Source organism: Xyrauchen texanus, chromosome 12, assembly GCF_025860055.1.
Source record: "Xyrauchen texanus isolate HMW12.3.18 chromosome 12, RBS_HiC_50CHRs, whole genome shotgun sequence".
Classification (NCBI taxonomy): Eukaryota; Metazoa; Chordata; class Actinopteri; order Cypriniformes; family Catostomidae; genus Xyrauchen; species Xyrauchen texanus.
In genome coordinates this window covers 5707283-5721536 of record NC_068287.1, presented here as the reverse complement: position 1 = coordinate 5721536, position 14254 = coordinate 5707283, and the positions used below count along the sequence as shown (strand labels likewise).

At 37.0% G+C, this 14254-nt stretch overlaps 1 protein-coding gene across 1 annotated transcript; it reads left to right on the top strand.

Annotated features, from left to right (window-relative positions):
- The first annotated feature begins 103 nt into the window (after positions 1 to 103).
- On the top strand, positions 104 to 12337 carry cdr2a (cerebellar degeneration-related protein 2a). Its single transcript, XM_052139419.1, has 5 exons — positions 104 to 352; positions 1723 to 1835; positions 3603 to 3751; positions 4174 to 4341; positions 9067 to 12337. Exons 1-5 carry the CDS (start codon positions 271 to 273, stop codon positions 9878 to 9880), a joined length of 1326 nt encoding a protein of 441 aa, XP_051995379.1. The 5' UTR covers positions 104 to 270; the 3' UTR covers positions 9881 to 12337.
- The last annotated feature ends 1917 nt before the right edge of the window (positions 12338 to 14254 follow it).

Below are 14254 nucleotides of genomic sequence, written 5' to 3'. Positions count from 1 at the left end.
CATTGGACAAGCGATACAATAGTTCCGCCCCCTGCCTCTCATTGGTCAATGGGGAGGTCCGTTCTTGGAGTTCTCCCGTCTACTCAATAGCGCGGAGTCTGCCACGTTGCTGTAGACACCGGTTCGCTCCGCTAGGGATTGTAGCTTTGAACGCCCTGGAAGGCTGTTCACCAGCATTATTTTCCTTCAGATAAAAGACAAATGTTTTAAGATAAACGGTAATAGAAACAAGGCGATTTCTATCGGCCTTAAGCTTTAATTGGAGTCAAGATGTTGACGGACGTGATAACAGAGGAGGAATTTGAACACAATGAGGATGAGCTCTGGTACAGCAGGAAGGATTTGGAACATGGTAAGACTCTAGGCTCGAATATACAATATGGTCATGCTGAAATAATAGTAGATGCGTGTACTTTTTTATAATATTTCAAATACACGAAATAGCATATTATACATTTATAGTGTGCTCTCCTAGTCCGTTGGCGTGGAGATACTTTACTAAAATTGGCCAGCATTAAACTGGATATAATGTGAAATTCTCGAAGGTCAGGCGAAATATTAAGATAAGATATTAAGAGGAAACGATAGTGTTTCATTATGTTAAGTGAAAATAATTATTAATGTGTAAATTACATTTTAATAAGGGTGATAATGCAGCAGTGCTGTCTAACTGAAGGTCACGCCCATATAAACCCTTTATACGCGCCCTTTAAACACTTTATACTTTTCAAGTTGTATTGTTTGGGTTATATAATTATGATATGTCCCAATGTATTGGATGTTGTTTGTTTAATTTGTTAACGTTTGGGCTAATTAAGCTATTGTGTGTTTTTTTTTTTTTTAAAGGAATATTCCTGGTTCAATACAAGTTCAGTTCGACAGCATTTGTGGCATAATGTTAATTACCTCTCACAATAATTTCGACTTGTCCCTTTATTAAAATATAAATACATAAAAACAGTTCACGGTTCCATTGATGCACTTACAATGGAAGTGATTGGGGCCAGAAAAACATTCAAATATTTCCTGTTTCAAATAGTCACAAGACATAAACATTACACGTGTTAACATGATATTAGTGTGATAAAATCACTTACTAACCTTTTTATCACACTAAAATATTGTAGAACAGGGTTTTATCACAATAAAATCATATTTACATGTAAAATGTTGATGTTGTGTGGCTATACTTTTGAAACCGTGTGTATTTTAATGTTTATGAACTGGCCCCATTTATTTTGCAATGTTTCCTTTGTATGTACATTATTAATTGTTTCCCAATAAAGTGTATAAAACATCTTATAGTTCTTGAAATGTCAATAACTGACTGAAGATTACATTTTCGCTGGATAAACACAATCTCAGTGTGCATGGAAGGCCAAAACGTAGAGAAAAATATGTTTTCAAATGAAAACTTTTAAGTGTGGACGAGGCCTAAAGCAGTACATTTTATCAGTATGTGTTTTCCCTTGAAATCGAACCCATGACTGTGGTGTTGCTACTTGCTAGCACAAGTCAAACTACAGGAACTGCATGTAAGTCCACTTGAATGTTCCCTAAAAATGATGCAATTGTGAGAAACTTTGTTGATGTGGGCAGCTCTGCTGTTACTCACTCATGAGGACTCTGTTTGGGCGTGTTGTTCTGGTCTTGAGCACTCCTGCTGCACCCACTTAGACTATGTTTACCATTTTCTATGTTTACCGCGTGTGTTTGAGACAGATCTGCATTTGGCCGCTGAGCTGGGCAAGACTCTGTTGGATAGGAACCATGAGTTGGAACAGGGCCTTCAGCAGATGTACTCCACCAATAAGGAACAGCTGCAGGAGATTGAGGTGACATTTCCTCCATAGCTCCTAAACATCCAACACACACACACACAAACAGACACATCATTTTGTTGAACACTTTTCCAGTGGCACAACAAAAAGTCATTGGAAAATGGCTCAGAAAAGTTAAGAGTAAAGATCTAGCAATAGTCAGCACTACTGACTATCCACTTGGTTGGATATTTTATATTTTATACATACAAGTGTTCAAATACTTTCTGTGGCTACTGTATCAGAAAATTTGGCTGGTAGACTCTCTGTCACGTTCTGAGCTCGTATGAACTCTGCTATCTTTCTATTGGCGGGAAATGCATAAAAAGATTTCCTGTTTGATCCTCTTTCCTCCTGGTGGGTAGAACGCCACACAGAAGTACTGTTGCTATTTCTGTGTGTCTGACATCAGACCAATCATGAGATAAGACGTTAACCGTGTTTATGGTGCCTCGACTGGCTAATGGCCTGGCAAGGCTATACAGTCTCTGTAACTCTTTATCAAAGACTTTGTTTAATTGGTCTTGAACCTGAATTCAATTTCATCCCCCTTCCCTTTGCCCCCATTACATTGTATGTTGGCTTCATTACCGTGAGTACAACTGTGAGTTCTAGTAACAGCTGTTTAGTACTGTAAGCGACTGGAAGATGCCAGCTTCACTGTTTTATTAAATGTTTTTGATGCAACTCGCATGCAATGTGCTGAGGGCATGCAACAACAATGTAGCATACTTCTGTTTGAAATGTTGATTTCATACTGTTCTACAAACGTTTGCTGCCAGTACACTTTATATACTGTGCAGAGTGCAATAAGTAAGCTAGTATCCAATCTTGGTCATTATGCTTTAACAAGAAGCTTGAATATGTGGCTTTAAGGAAAAGATACTGGCTATATAACTGCTTTGCATGTTGTGATATGCAAATGGTTTTAAAGATACTTCACTATTTAAATAGTCTCTACTTTGTTGTCTTGTATTGAAACTAACTAACTAAACATAGTTATGTTGACACAACCACAGTTACAGTCGGTTGTGAAATGTACTTAGAACTTGTGAAATGTGATGCAGTATTTGGGCCAATGTTTGTTTGTAAAACACCTTCAGAGCTAGCCAAGAATGCTACAAAAGCTCTTAAGGATATATGTGAAATACTTTTATAACAGGGATACTCAAAGCCGGAGAACCCCATTGTTTTGGTAACACTTTACAATAAGGTTCTGTTTGTTAACCTAATGCATTAGGTATCATGAACCACGGACAAAAAAGTAAATGTTTTTGATTTTGGTTCGTTCTGAGCAAAAACTGTATTTTTCATTCTGGTTCAGAAGTTCCACAGCCTCCTTTCCAAATGGTAACCGGGTAGAACAAAATAATAGAACGGTTAATAACATTCTTTTTAAAATGACTACTCTGGGGGTGGTTGAAAAACCAATTGCACTGTTGCCAGATCTCACAAGAGATATAAGCAACACGGTCTGGAAAAACAAGCCCAAAATGAGCCACCTCACCAAAATAAGTGAAAATAAGCAATTCGTGTTTCTTGTGTGGTGGATTTATTGGCATAGCAATCATAATAAGCTGTTTATTAACAGTTAAGTACAATTTTATTTACAGAATTGCTTCTCATTCAAAACTCGGCAGAATCAAATCTGTATTAATGCATTATATCTAACAATAGTACATGTCATCCTCAATGTCTATGGTGGTTATGGTAATTATTTATATGAATATATTGTAATCGCTTCTGAATGCATTGTATTGCTGTCTGTATTGCCTCTATTAGTACCTGACAAAGCAGGTGGATCTCCTGCGGCAGATGAACGACCAGCATGCCAAAGTTTATGAGCAGCTGGACCTGGCCGCTCGAGACATGGAGAAAAGCAACCAAAGACTGGTGCTGGAGAACCGCACAGCCCAGCAAAGAATCCAGAGGTGAGGAGGTTTTTGAAAATGTCATACGTTTTTTTATTATTATGTATTTCGATTTTTAGCTTGTATCTTTGGAAAATGGCTAGTTTTAGCTTAATTGAAATTGAGTTTGAATTTTTCATCACAAATTGTTCTGTCTGTCTATAATGACATTTAATCAGTATATGCAACAAGGAAACAGTGCATGGTGGTTTACTTGTCAATCAGATGGCTGCTTCTTGTCTAAATGTGTGGTTCCATTTGACAGAATGCACAAAGTCAGAAGTCCCTGCAATGATTTAAAATACTAAAACGAAAGTCGTTTTCTCTTTAATTTGGGGTTTTATAATAACCTCGACCAAGTCCAATTCTCCATGCAACAGAAGCGAGCTGTTGGCAAGGACAACGTGTTGAAACATGCATCTTTTATTTATCTTGATCTGCAGTCTGACTGAGAGTATAGATGGATTACAGACTCATATGGAGGGTCTGCAGAAGCAGGTGGACGATCTGAAGATGTCCCAGTCAAAAAGAGACCTCGCAGAAGCACGCCGCAGTCTTGGAGCCCAGAGCATGTCATGCCTGAAAGAAATATATGACCTGCAGCAAGTCAAGTGAGTCTGGAGCCAAACAATGACCACGTTTACGTCCACTTAAGAACACTTTCTTTTCCAGGGTATTCCAGGTTTTTTGCAGAAAGCGTCATTCTGAAACGTCATGTAAACGAGAGCTCTGATTTCCTTACACTGTTTAAGGGATTAAGAGAAGGTGGTTTAACACATCTAGGTTTCTCCCATAGAAAGCCACTTATGTTGCCATGTAAACGCATACGCGGCGTTCTAACAGGCTTTTGAAGAGTGCAAATGTGCCTGGAACAGACCGAATAACAAACCTCATAGAATGGAGCCAAATAACAAGTCAGCAAAACATTTCTGGGAGTACAATGGGAAAAGCACATACTCTATATAAACTATTCCCATTTATGAACACTACTGTAAAATACCAAGGGTCTCATGTTCGCCTATATACGCTCATATATTGGTATTTTTCGTAATTTGAAAGCGAAATGCGTAAGATCTTCCTGACGAGTCGGCTGTCATCACCATTGAGAAGGAGATCCTTATGGATTTAAAAACAGGAGATGTTCTGCATGACCGTATGATTGCTTCATTTATTAATCAGGAAAGGAGGACTGATTTTCACTTCAAGTAAATTGTTATGTACTTTTTGCTTTATAGCAACATCAGGAGTTTTCTAAGTGTAAATCAGGCTGCTGGAGCATTCAGTGTCAGATCAAGTTTTGAAAAGTAGTGCTGTGTTCCATTGAACTCGGAAAGTCAGATTTGACAACTTCCTACTAGTAAACGTGTAATGTAATGCATCTTAAAGTCAGAATCACAACTTGGAGGCTCGTGCAGGAATTCTCTACTCTGATTTCACCGAGATGCAGGGACATGATGTCACACAAACTTGTGGACACTCGGGGAGATATACAAAGGAAGTGATCAACATTCACTTTATTAAGTAACGCAGCATAACCGTGTACCCTGACAAAATGAAATTTATTGTAAGCAACATTTAAATCGCAAATATTATTAGATAGATTTTTCCAGGTATTATAGACCTCCTCGGTAGAGTCATATGAAACATTATGATTTTTTTTATGTCTGTTCGGGAGACGTTCATTTCACAAAAATGTAATGTTGCTGTTAAAATTAGGCTTGCTTGAATATTAAGTGTCGTTTCAACTTCTGGCTTTCAAGCGTGGACGTGTTTTTAAAATATCAGTTGGTATTATTAGTTAGCTGTGACTTAATGTGTTATGCCCAAAGGCATAGAGTGTCTTATTCATTGTGAAACTGTTTTCTTAATGGCATGAATCACACTGAAGGCCTAGACTTTAAATGCATGGCCCGCCAATGCTCTGGACAGTCTGGAAGCATCTTATTTTCTTTTTATACATTATTTGTGCAGTTTTAAACTCAGTATATCAGTATATAAATAAATTGTTTGTTGGTTCATGATAGTCAGCTCTATTTATAATTCGTATTGCTCTTTTCTGTAGTATAAAAATTGGATTTGTGATTGTTTTTTATGTGTGACCCCAAAGAACTATTAAGGAACGGTACCATATATGTTACAAATTTGGATTTATAATGTCTTTTTGTGTGCAATATTGCAATGGACATTTTTGTCTTAACATGATTTATTACATGGTCAGTAACAACCCCAAAAAATGTATTTTCATAACTCTTTGTAGTTTTCACCTGATTATTGATTGTTCAATTTCCAAATATTATACATTTTGTTTGACAATTTGTTAATATCAAACTATCGTTTTAAAGTTTTTAATTTGGTTTCCACTGTGTCCAGAGGCTGCTTGGAACAAAATACATTTGTATTATCTGCAAACAAAACAAAGTTTAGCAACTTGGTTCTGCTACAAATATCATTAATGTACAATAAAAACAACTTTGGACCCAAAACTGAACCTTGTGGTACACAACATGTGACCCTCAGCAATTCAGATTGTTCATTGTTTATTTGCACATACTGATATCTATTATCAAGATAGTTGCTTATCCATGAGTATGCTACCCGTCTAATACCATATCTTTTACATTTCCTCATTAATAATCTATGATCAATAGTGTTCAACACCTCTACAATATATTCCTTATTTTCTGTTGCTGTCTATGCTTCTGTCAGTTTGAGAACCAAGGAAGGAGAGAAATTGGTCTATAATTTGAAAAAGAGTGCCTATTTTTGTAGATGGGAATGACCGTTGCTGTTTTCATTTTAATGGAAAATGTGCCTGTTTGGAGTGACTGGTTACAGATATGGGCCAGTGGTTTCACTATATACTCTATAATGTTTTTTTTTTGTTTTTTTTACTAATGTCATGTCAGTATCATTACAAAGTTATTTACTGCATCAATTAGTTCCTTTTCTTCAATTTTCTTTTGAAAGATGGTGCTGGTATTCATATCAATAATATCGACATCTACACCGTCCTTCATTACTGGGCCCACAATATAATTTGCTAAATTATAGCCAACATTCACAAAGTAATCATTAAAATCATTATTAATCTCTTTTGATTTGGTTATGTTAGGTTGATTGTCTTTAATAAAATAATTAATTGATACACTACTATTGAAGTGTATTATTGACAATGTACCGTCCATTATTACATTACTTTTGAATACTCACAGTTGCTGTTGTTATGTATCTTCTTATCCAAATTTCGGACATACTTGTCAAGCCATTTCATGGTGGCTTTAGGGCTGTTTTCACGCTTGGTTTGATTGATTAGACCACCCAAATCTGTATAACATTAAAATAAAACAAAGTTTGAATGTACATTATTATGTTAAGCGGTTGGGGCTGAATTAATTGCAGAAGTTGAATACATAGTGTTAGGGATTTCGAGTATAAATACAGTGCTACTTTCGCAAAGGATGGGTCGTCTTATTTGTCTAACCATTTTCAGGGACTTTGAGTTAGCAGTAGTGGTTATGTTAGAGGTCTTTGACTGTTAAAGTAATGCTGCACTAATTGAAGTGAATCCCCCGTGACGTACAGCTTGTGGGTGACCTCTCTGACCTGTGTACCTGCCCCACCTGCAGTACGTGTTGACTGGACATCTTATGGTCCTTCAAAGCCAGACATCATAATCTGCCTTGGCCTTTCTACCATAATCCAATAATCCTGGATCTAATCTGTCTCTGTTGGAGAGGCAAACATGGAACTATAAGTAAACAGTGTGCAACAGGCCTAAGGATGCATGTTCATTTGCATGCATCTCAGAAAAGCAAATAAAGTATATTTAAAATATATTCATATTATAGTTATTCCCTGATGTCCACTTATAATGTTTTAATTAGTTTGATCTAATTATAAAGTTTTGCCACTTTGAATGTTAAACAATTTACTAAGAATCAGTTTATGTTGAAACGCCAGGTGAGGTCAAGGTTTTGCTTGTCATCTTAAGCAGTGAAAGCTTAATGAAATTTATACGTCACGTGCGTCACCAGACAGAATTACAAAAATAAAAATGGTTTTCAAACTGCTTTCCTGAATATATCATCTGTCTGCCATTTAAGGCTGTCAAATAAAAGTATTTGTCGAAAAAATGATAAAAATGTACACTTGAATGCAAAAACTGCGCATTCAAGTGTTTTATGTGTGCCGAGCACTGACTGAGTAAAGCTCAAAATATACTTCGCTCCGACGCAAACGCCGAGCATCCACATACCACGTACGTCATGCCTGACGCAAATCTCAACATAAGCGGAGTGCTCGAGCACTGAATGCACGTAGACAGATTTTTCTCACCGCGTGACTTTGAATGCGCAAAATGCATATGCTCTTGGAATTATATGAACTTATTAGCGGGTCCACAAGGTGGCGACACTCACAACTGAGCCTTTGCTTCACAAAGAAGCACTAGAAGATGTAATTGCCAGTAAACAACATGAGATGAATGTGGAAACAACAACAGTAGATTTGCACATCAAGAGAGCACGTGTGTAAGGAGGTCAGGAGATACCTGCATTTGTATAACTCCAGTCTGAAGGAATATAAAGACATCTTTATTTGTCTTAACTCCTGAGGAGGAATAGTCCAGTGTCTCATAGCAGTCGTTGCGTGCATGCGGCAACCGTCTGTGAATGCGCGCACAGTCAAACGAAGTATACTTTGACAGGCTCGCATTCGACTGTATGCAGACGCCAAGAGTTCACGTCAAAACTTAAGTATATGTTGGGCTTTTGGTCCTTGCTTCTTGTTCTCTTATCAGGGTATCACAGCACGGAAATAGTTTTGTATCTTTTAACCATTACACCACATTCAGCTGTTTTTGTTTTTTTATGCGTCATGCACATGAATGCCGCATTATTAGATGCTATGTAAGACAGTGTAAACTTTATGAATTACAACTTAGTTTAACCGAATACCACTAATACCTGTGAATATCACTACTGTTCACACAACTGTAATTATTGAAAAACACTGTGGTACTGCCGCTATATTGAATCTTGAGTACTGTTGTTGTAGTACTGTGGCAGCGGCATATCATGCAACATTAAGATAACATTGAGCTGTATTGAAGCATTTCTTTTCACGTTTTACTTTTTTACTTGAGATTTGAGAATATGAACTAGCTAAAAGTCTTTTGATTACAAAATTCTCTTGCAATCAGTCGCGGAACAAGCAAGTCACATTTTTCCAGGGCTTCATGCGCCAGCTAAGAAACTGCCATTGAGATGAATGGAAAGCTAATGCTCTCTCCGGGTATTTTAAACCTTCTTGTAACTCAAGCTTCTGTTTTCTTGTAGGGATCTGAGCTTGGAGAACCTGCATGTGGAGAATTCCTGCCCTGCGCTGGATGGCAGATGGGTGGAAGAGGAGTACTCCACCCTGCAACACACCCTCCACACCCTGAAAACACAGCTGTCGGAAGAACGTGCCCGACGTGTGGAGGCAGAGCGGGAGACAGAGCTGACGGTGCAAGAAAACAGTGTGCTGGAGCAGCGGATGATCCTGCTGGAGGTGGCGCGCCATCGGCAGGCCGAGCTGGAGGCTGAGGTGGAGGAGCTAAGGCAGCTCTGGCGCTCCGAGTCATCCAGCGCAAGACCAACATACACTCTGTTGCCCGACAGCGTTTTCTTTACCGCAGAGGAAAGGGTGGGGCCAGAGAAAGACGAGGGGCAAGAAGCAGAGTTTCCGCCGGGGAGGCGTCGCTGCAGCAGCGACAGCTATGTACGAGGGGTTGGAGCAGAGGATATCCGGCGCGGACATGAGCGCACATGCATCCGGCGAGCTCAGGCGGTTAAGCAGCGTGGAATCTCCTTGTTGAATGAGGTGGATGCGCAGTATAGCGCGCTGCAAGTGAAGTACAACGAGCTGCTCCGTCGCTGCCAAATGGGGGCGGACAGCCTCAGCCACAAGGGTGTGCAGACGGCCACCTTCCACGGACAACGCCGGCGGAGTCTGATATCAACCGCAACGGCAACAACCGAGTCCATCTGCCCTGCAGATGAGCTCCATCAGCCAGAATACAAAGCCCTGTTTAAAGAGATCTTCACCTGCATTCAGAAAACCAAAGAGGACCTAAGTGAGAACAGGGCTGGGCAGAATCAGTCACATTGAGTTTATTGGATTAGGTCATCCAAAAATGAAGATTCTGTCACCGTTTATTTGCCCTATTGTCATTCCAAACCTGTATGTCTTTCTTTCTTCCATGGAGTACAAAAGTAGTTTTTTTTTTACTTTCATTAAATGGAAAAAAGCAGACAGAATATTCTTAAAAATGTCACCATTTGTGTTCCACGGGAGAGATAATGTCATATGTGTTTGGAAGAAATTGAGAGGACAAAGTTTTCTTGTTTGGTGCACTACTCCTTTTAAATCTCATGTGAATGTTGGATGGCAGTATTATACATATTCAGTCTGATGTAATTGGATGACTGGCGTATTAGACATTTTAAAGGTGCTGCTATTTGTGTGTATGTGTTGATTGCACTATAACACCTCTGCCTATGCAACACCAGACCGTCCACATTCAAAACCACATAATGCAAACGAAAATGGGCCGTAGGGCTGAAATTAATTCTATTGTACTGTACTTTTATAGGTCTTATGCTACATATGAAATGTGTGGACCTTTAAGATATAGCCATACACGATTGCATTTAAATCCGTTGAACCAAGTGTTCGTAGGAGGAAAAAAAGTGAAATGAATTGCTCTGAGGGTAGATTAAATTATTGTTATTAACAACTTACACGGCTTAGGAAGTAACTTAATAAAATATAACATGTCTAAGTAAAAAGAAATGACGCCTTATTTTAGGACCATTCGCATTTTTGGCATTGTGATTGTTTTCATGACAACAAAGCGCATTGCCCAAAATATTCATTATTGTAATGAAAAAAAAAATGAAACAAAATATACAAATAAAATAAAAATTATACTTTGACTTTTTAATGTGAAATAAATAATAAGATATTATTTAAATAAGGACAGTAATTTCTGTCAACATCTTAATAGTATTAAACATATGCTTCATTTTCTTTATGCAAAAAAATGATTTTTTTGTTTGTTTTTAGGGGGGGTTTTGTGATACCCGCCTAATAAACATAATAAAATTAACTATGGAATTCAGTAGGACTGTATGTTCTTTGTAGCCAATAGCGTAGCCATATATTCTGAGTGTCTAGAAATTGCAGAAGCGATATAAAAGCTTTTTTGCTCGATTTAAAATACAAAGCTGCATGTCAATTTGAAAGAAATTACTAAACAAGGTTGCTTGTATTTGAGCAATATTTGCTACATTTATACATTTTCTGTTCGAGCTGACCTCAACGCTTAATTAAACTATGCTTGAAATGTCCATGTGACTGTGTGTATAGTTCCTCAAGAGCAAGTCGCAGTTAAACGTTCGGCGGAGTCACGAGGCAGACACACATGAATTCTTAGCACTTTGTTTGGACGTTCATTTAACTGTGAAACTATGCACTTTAGGCAGACCTATGGTCGGTTTTGTTTTTGGTTATTTATTTATTTTATTTTCATTCCATGATGTAGTCAAGAAATTATATTTATTTGATTTTCTCATTTGGTGTTCATTCACTGAATCAAAATTCTGTTAGTTTTGTCTTTCAGTTTTACACCGCTGTGTTTAGGTCAGCACTAGAATGTTAATGATATCTTGATGGACATGGAGAAATGTGTTTCTATGTGTTGAAAATATATTGACTGAATTGGTTCTTGACGTGTTATATTTAAAGATAGATGACTATTGCTTGTATTGTGTTATCTAAATGTTACAGCACTATGTAGAGCATTTTCACAATGTGTTTTGTAAGTAGTTCTTTGGTTAATGTAGTGTAACCGCTAATCTAACAAGACTCACTTATTGTCATTTTCAGTGTTTTATAACTGTATTTCATAACACACCATGTACTACTTTATACTTAAAACCACAACCTAGTTCAATGCAGAATGAAAAAGTGCTTCATGGCCGGTTCTGTGTTAGAGGGCTACAATGTGCATGATCAGATGTTAGATTAGTGGCAGAGAAATATAGCTCTTACTCAAGGTAAAACATGATTTTGAAGAATTTATGAGTTACAGTTCAGCAGAGTTTATAAAACATAAACTGAAAACGTTCAGTCTTAGATGCTGACCAAATATCTTAGTAAATTATTATTATCAGAATATCTCACCGGTAAAACAATCAATTATTTGTAACAATCACAGAAATATCCTATTTTATATTGGTTTGTGAATGTACAAATTGAATTTGTTACCTCATCTGTCCTGAGTTGACTGTTTAGGCTACACTTAAATATGTTTTATGTTGGAATCAGAGTTCATTCATAGTTTTCTACATTATTTATTACTATCATTGGCTGCAGATGATAAAATGTAATATGCTTAATGAAGGAATGCATAATCTGATAGTAACTGGTGCTGAATTGTCATGGTTCTTCCTCAAAACCACAGCCTAGACCACTGCCTATTTGAAAATCAGTGATCTGTTTATGTAATAACATAACATAAATAGATTCTTGGTTGAAACAAAATAACCAATAAATAAAGCTGTATGGATGAATCACTAAATGTGTTCAGTCTTTATTTCATTATGAGAAAGCAATATTAGCAGTAGAGGAGACTGGGGCTAGTTGTTACTTATGCTCTACCGGACAAAAGGTTTGAAACACTTGACTGAAATGTTTCTCGTGATGTTAAAAATCTTTCGATCTGATGGCGTATGCTTAAATATTTGAAATTAGTTTTGTTGACAAAAATATAATTGTGCCACCATATTATTTAATTATAAATCTAAAATTTAATAAAAAAAAAAGTTTTGAAATTGATGACTTGGACCAAAAAATAAAGTAAATCAGTCAATAAGTGCCCAACATAGATGGGAACTCCTTCGGTTGGTGGAGAAAATGTCAAGAGTACATTCTAGGCAATGGGTGGCTACTTTGAAGATGATCTAATATAACACAGGATTGATTTATTTTGGATTTTGTTTAGTCACAACATAATTCCCATAGTTCCATTTATGTTATTCCATAGTTTTGATGACTTTACCATTATTCTAAAATATGGAAAAACAATTATAATAAAGAATGAGTGCGTTTCAAAACTTTTGACTGTAATGTATAAGTATATACTTGCCAGCATTAATCATTGATTTTTTTGCTGTGCAAATTTTGACTAGAAGAATAAAAATAACTGTTAAGTTTATCTACGGATCGTCAGATCTGGAGTTCTGCTCACTCTTAATCAGACAAAGAGATAACGTAGTGTGATAATATCACATTTATTTGAATAAATCAACTATAAAGTTAATTTAAATGCACAATCAATAAATAGTAATAGTCACAGAATGTAGAAGGGGTGGCACTGAGGTAGAAATTCTAAATATGACATGAATCCTTCACTGGTATCCTAGTTACCTTACAACTCGGACTCTAACCGAGAGGTGGGTGGCGTTCCATCCCTCAGATATACTCACTCCAGCAGAGGTCTCTTGTATCCTTTTTGAGCATTGATATATTCATCTTGTCAAAGGGTCTTAAATATCCTGCTCTTAGCACAGATACATAAGTAATCTGAGAGTCTTGTGTACCCTGATCTTCATGCTGCAGCAATGACTCAGACAGGCTTTTCTTTTGCTTTGTTTTGTAAGTGAATACAGACCAGTATGAACGATGAGTCAAAGTTGAGTTTCAATCAGTTGAGAGAGGTAACTGAAGACAAAGTTCTCTGTATTTCCAAAGGCAAAAGAGAGAAACAGAAAACGAGATGAGGATCTGACCTTGAACTAACTTATATTACTCAAACAAAAGTAATTATAGTCATCTCCAAATTAATTGACATCATCCCTCACAAGTTCAGAATTCTTATAGGTGAACAGTACAGATAGTTCTAGAAACATACAAACATGGTGTTTTGTTCAAATACGTGTATGCAATCAAAGATAATATTTTTAAAACACAAAATCAAGTTGGTCAGCCGATAAGTGTCAAATGTGAGTCATAAATTGAGAAACCTCTTCTCCTTGTAGATAATTCAAACAATGCTCACTCATTGCATTGTTTTGCATCACATCGCATTGTTTATCCTTCCGCAAGGGTATTGCGCAAACAATGTTCACCCTTTTACAAGGTTACATACGCCTCACTAAGCATTATTTATCCTTTTGTAAGGGTATTGCACAAAAAATGAGCATGGTATGGCACATTTCTGTGCACATTTTGTAGTTGGTAGTATGCTTGCACAGTCATATATAGGGTTGTTTTTGTATCATTCATACTTTATTTATGTTTCTTTCAGATTTGTTCCTCGCCTTATGAATCCATGGTTTGTTGTTCTGAGTTGAATTAGTTGTACCACCGTAAACATCTTCTGCCAGGATTTGATGTTCAAGTGATAATCTGAAAGCTTACGCCAAAGAAAACTATTCTATCACATATTCATGTTAATTCAAATTTATTATTTATGGTAGA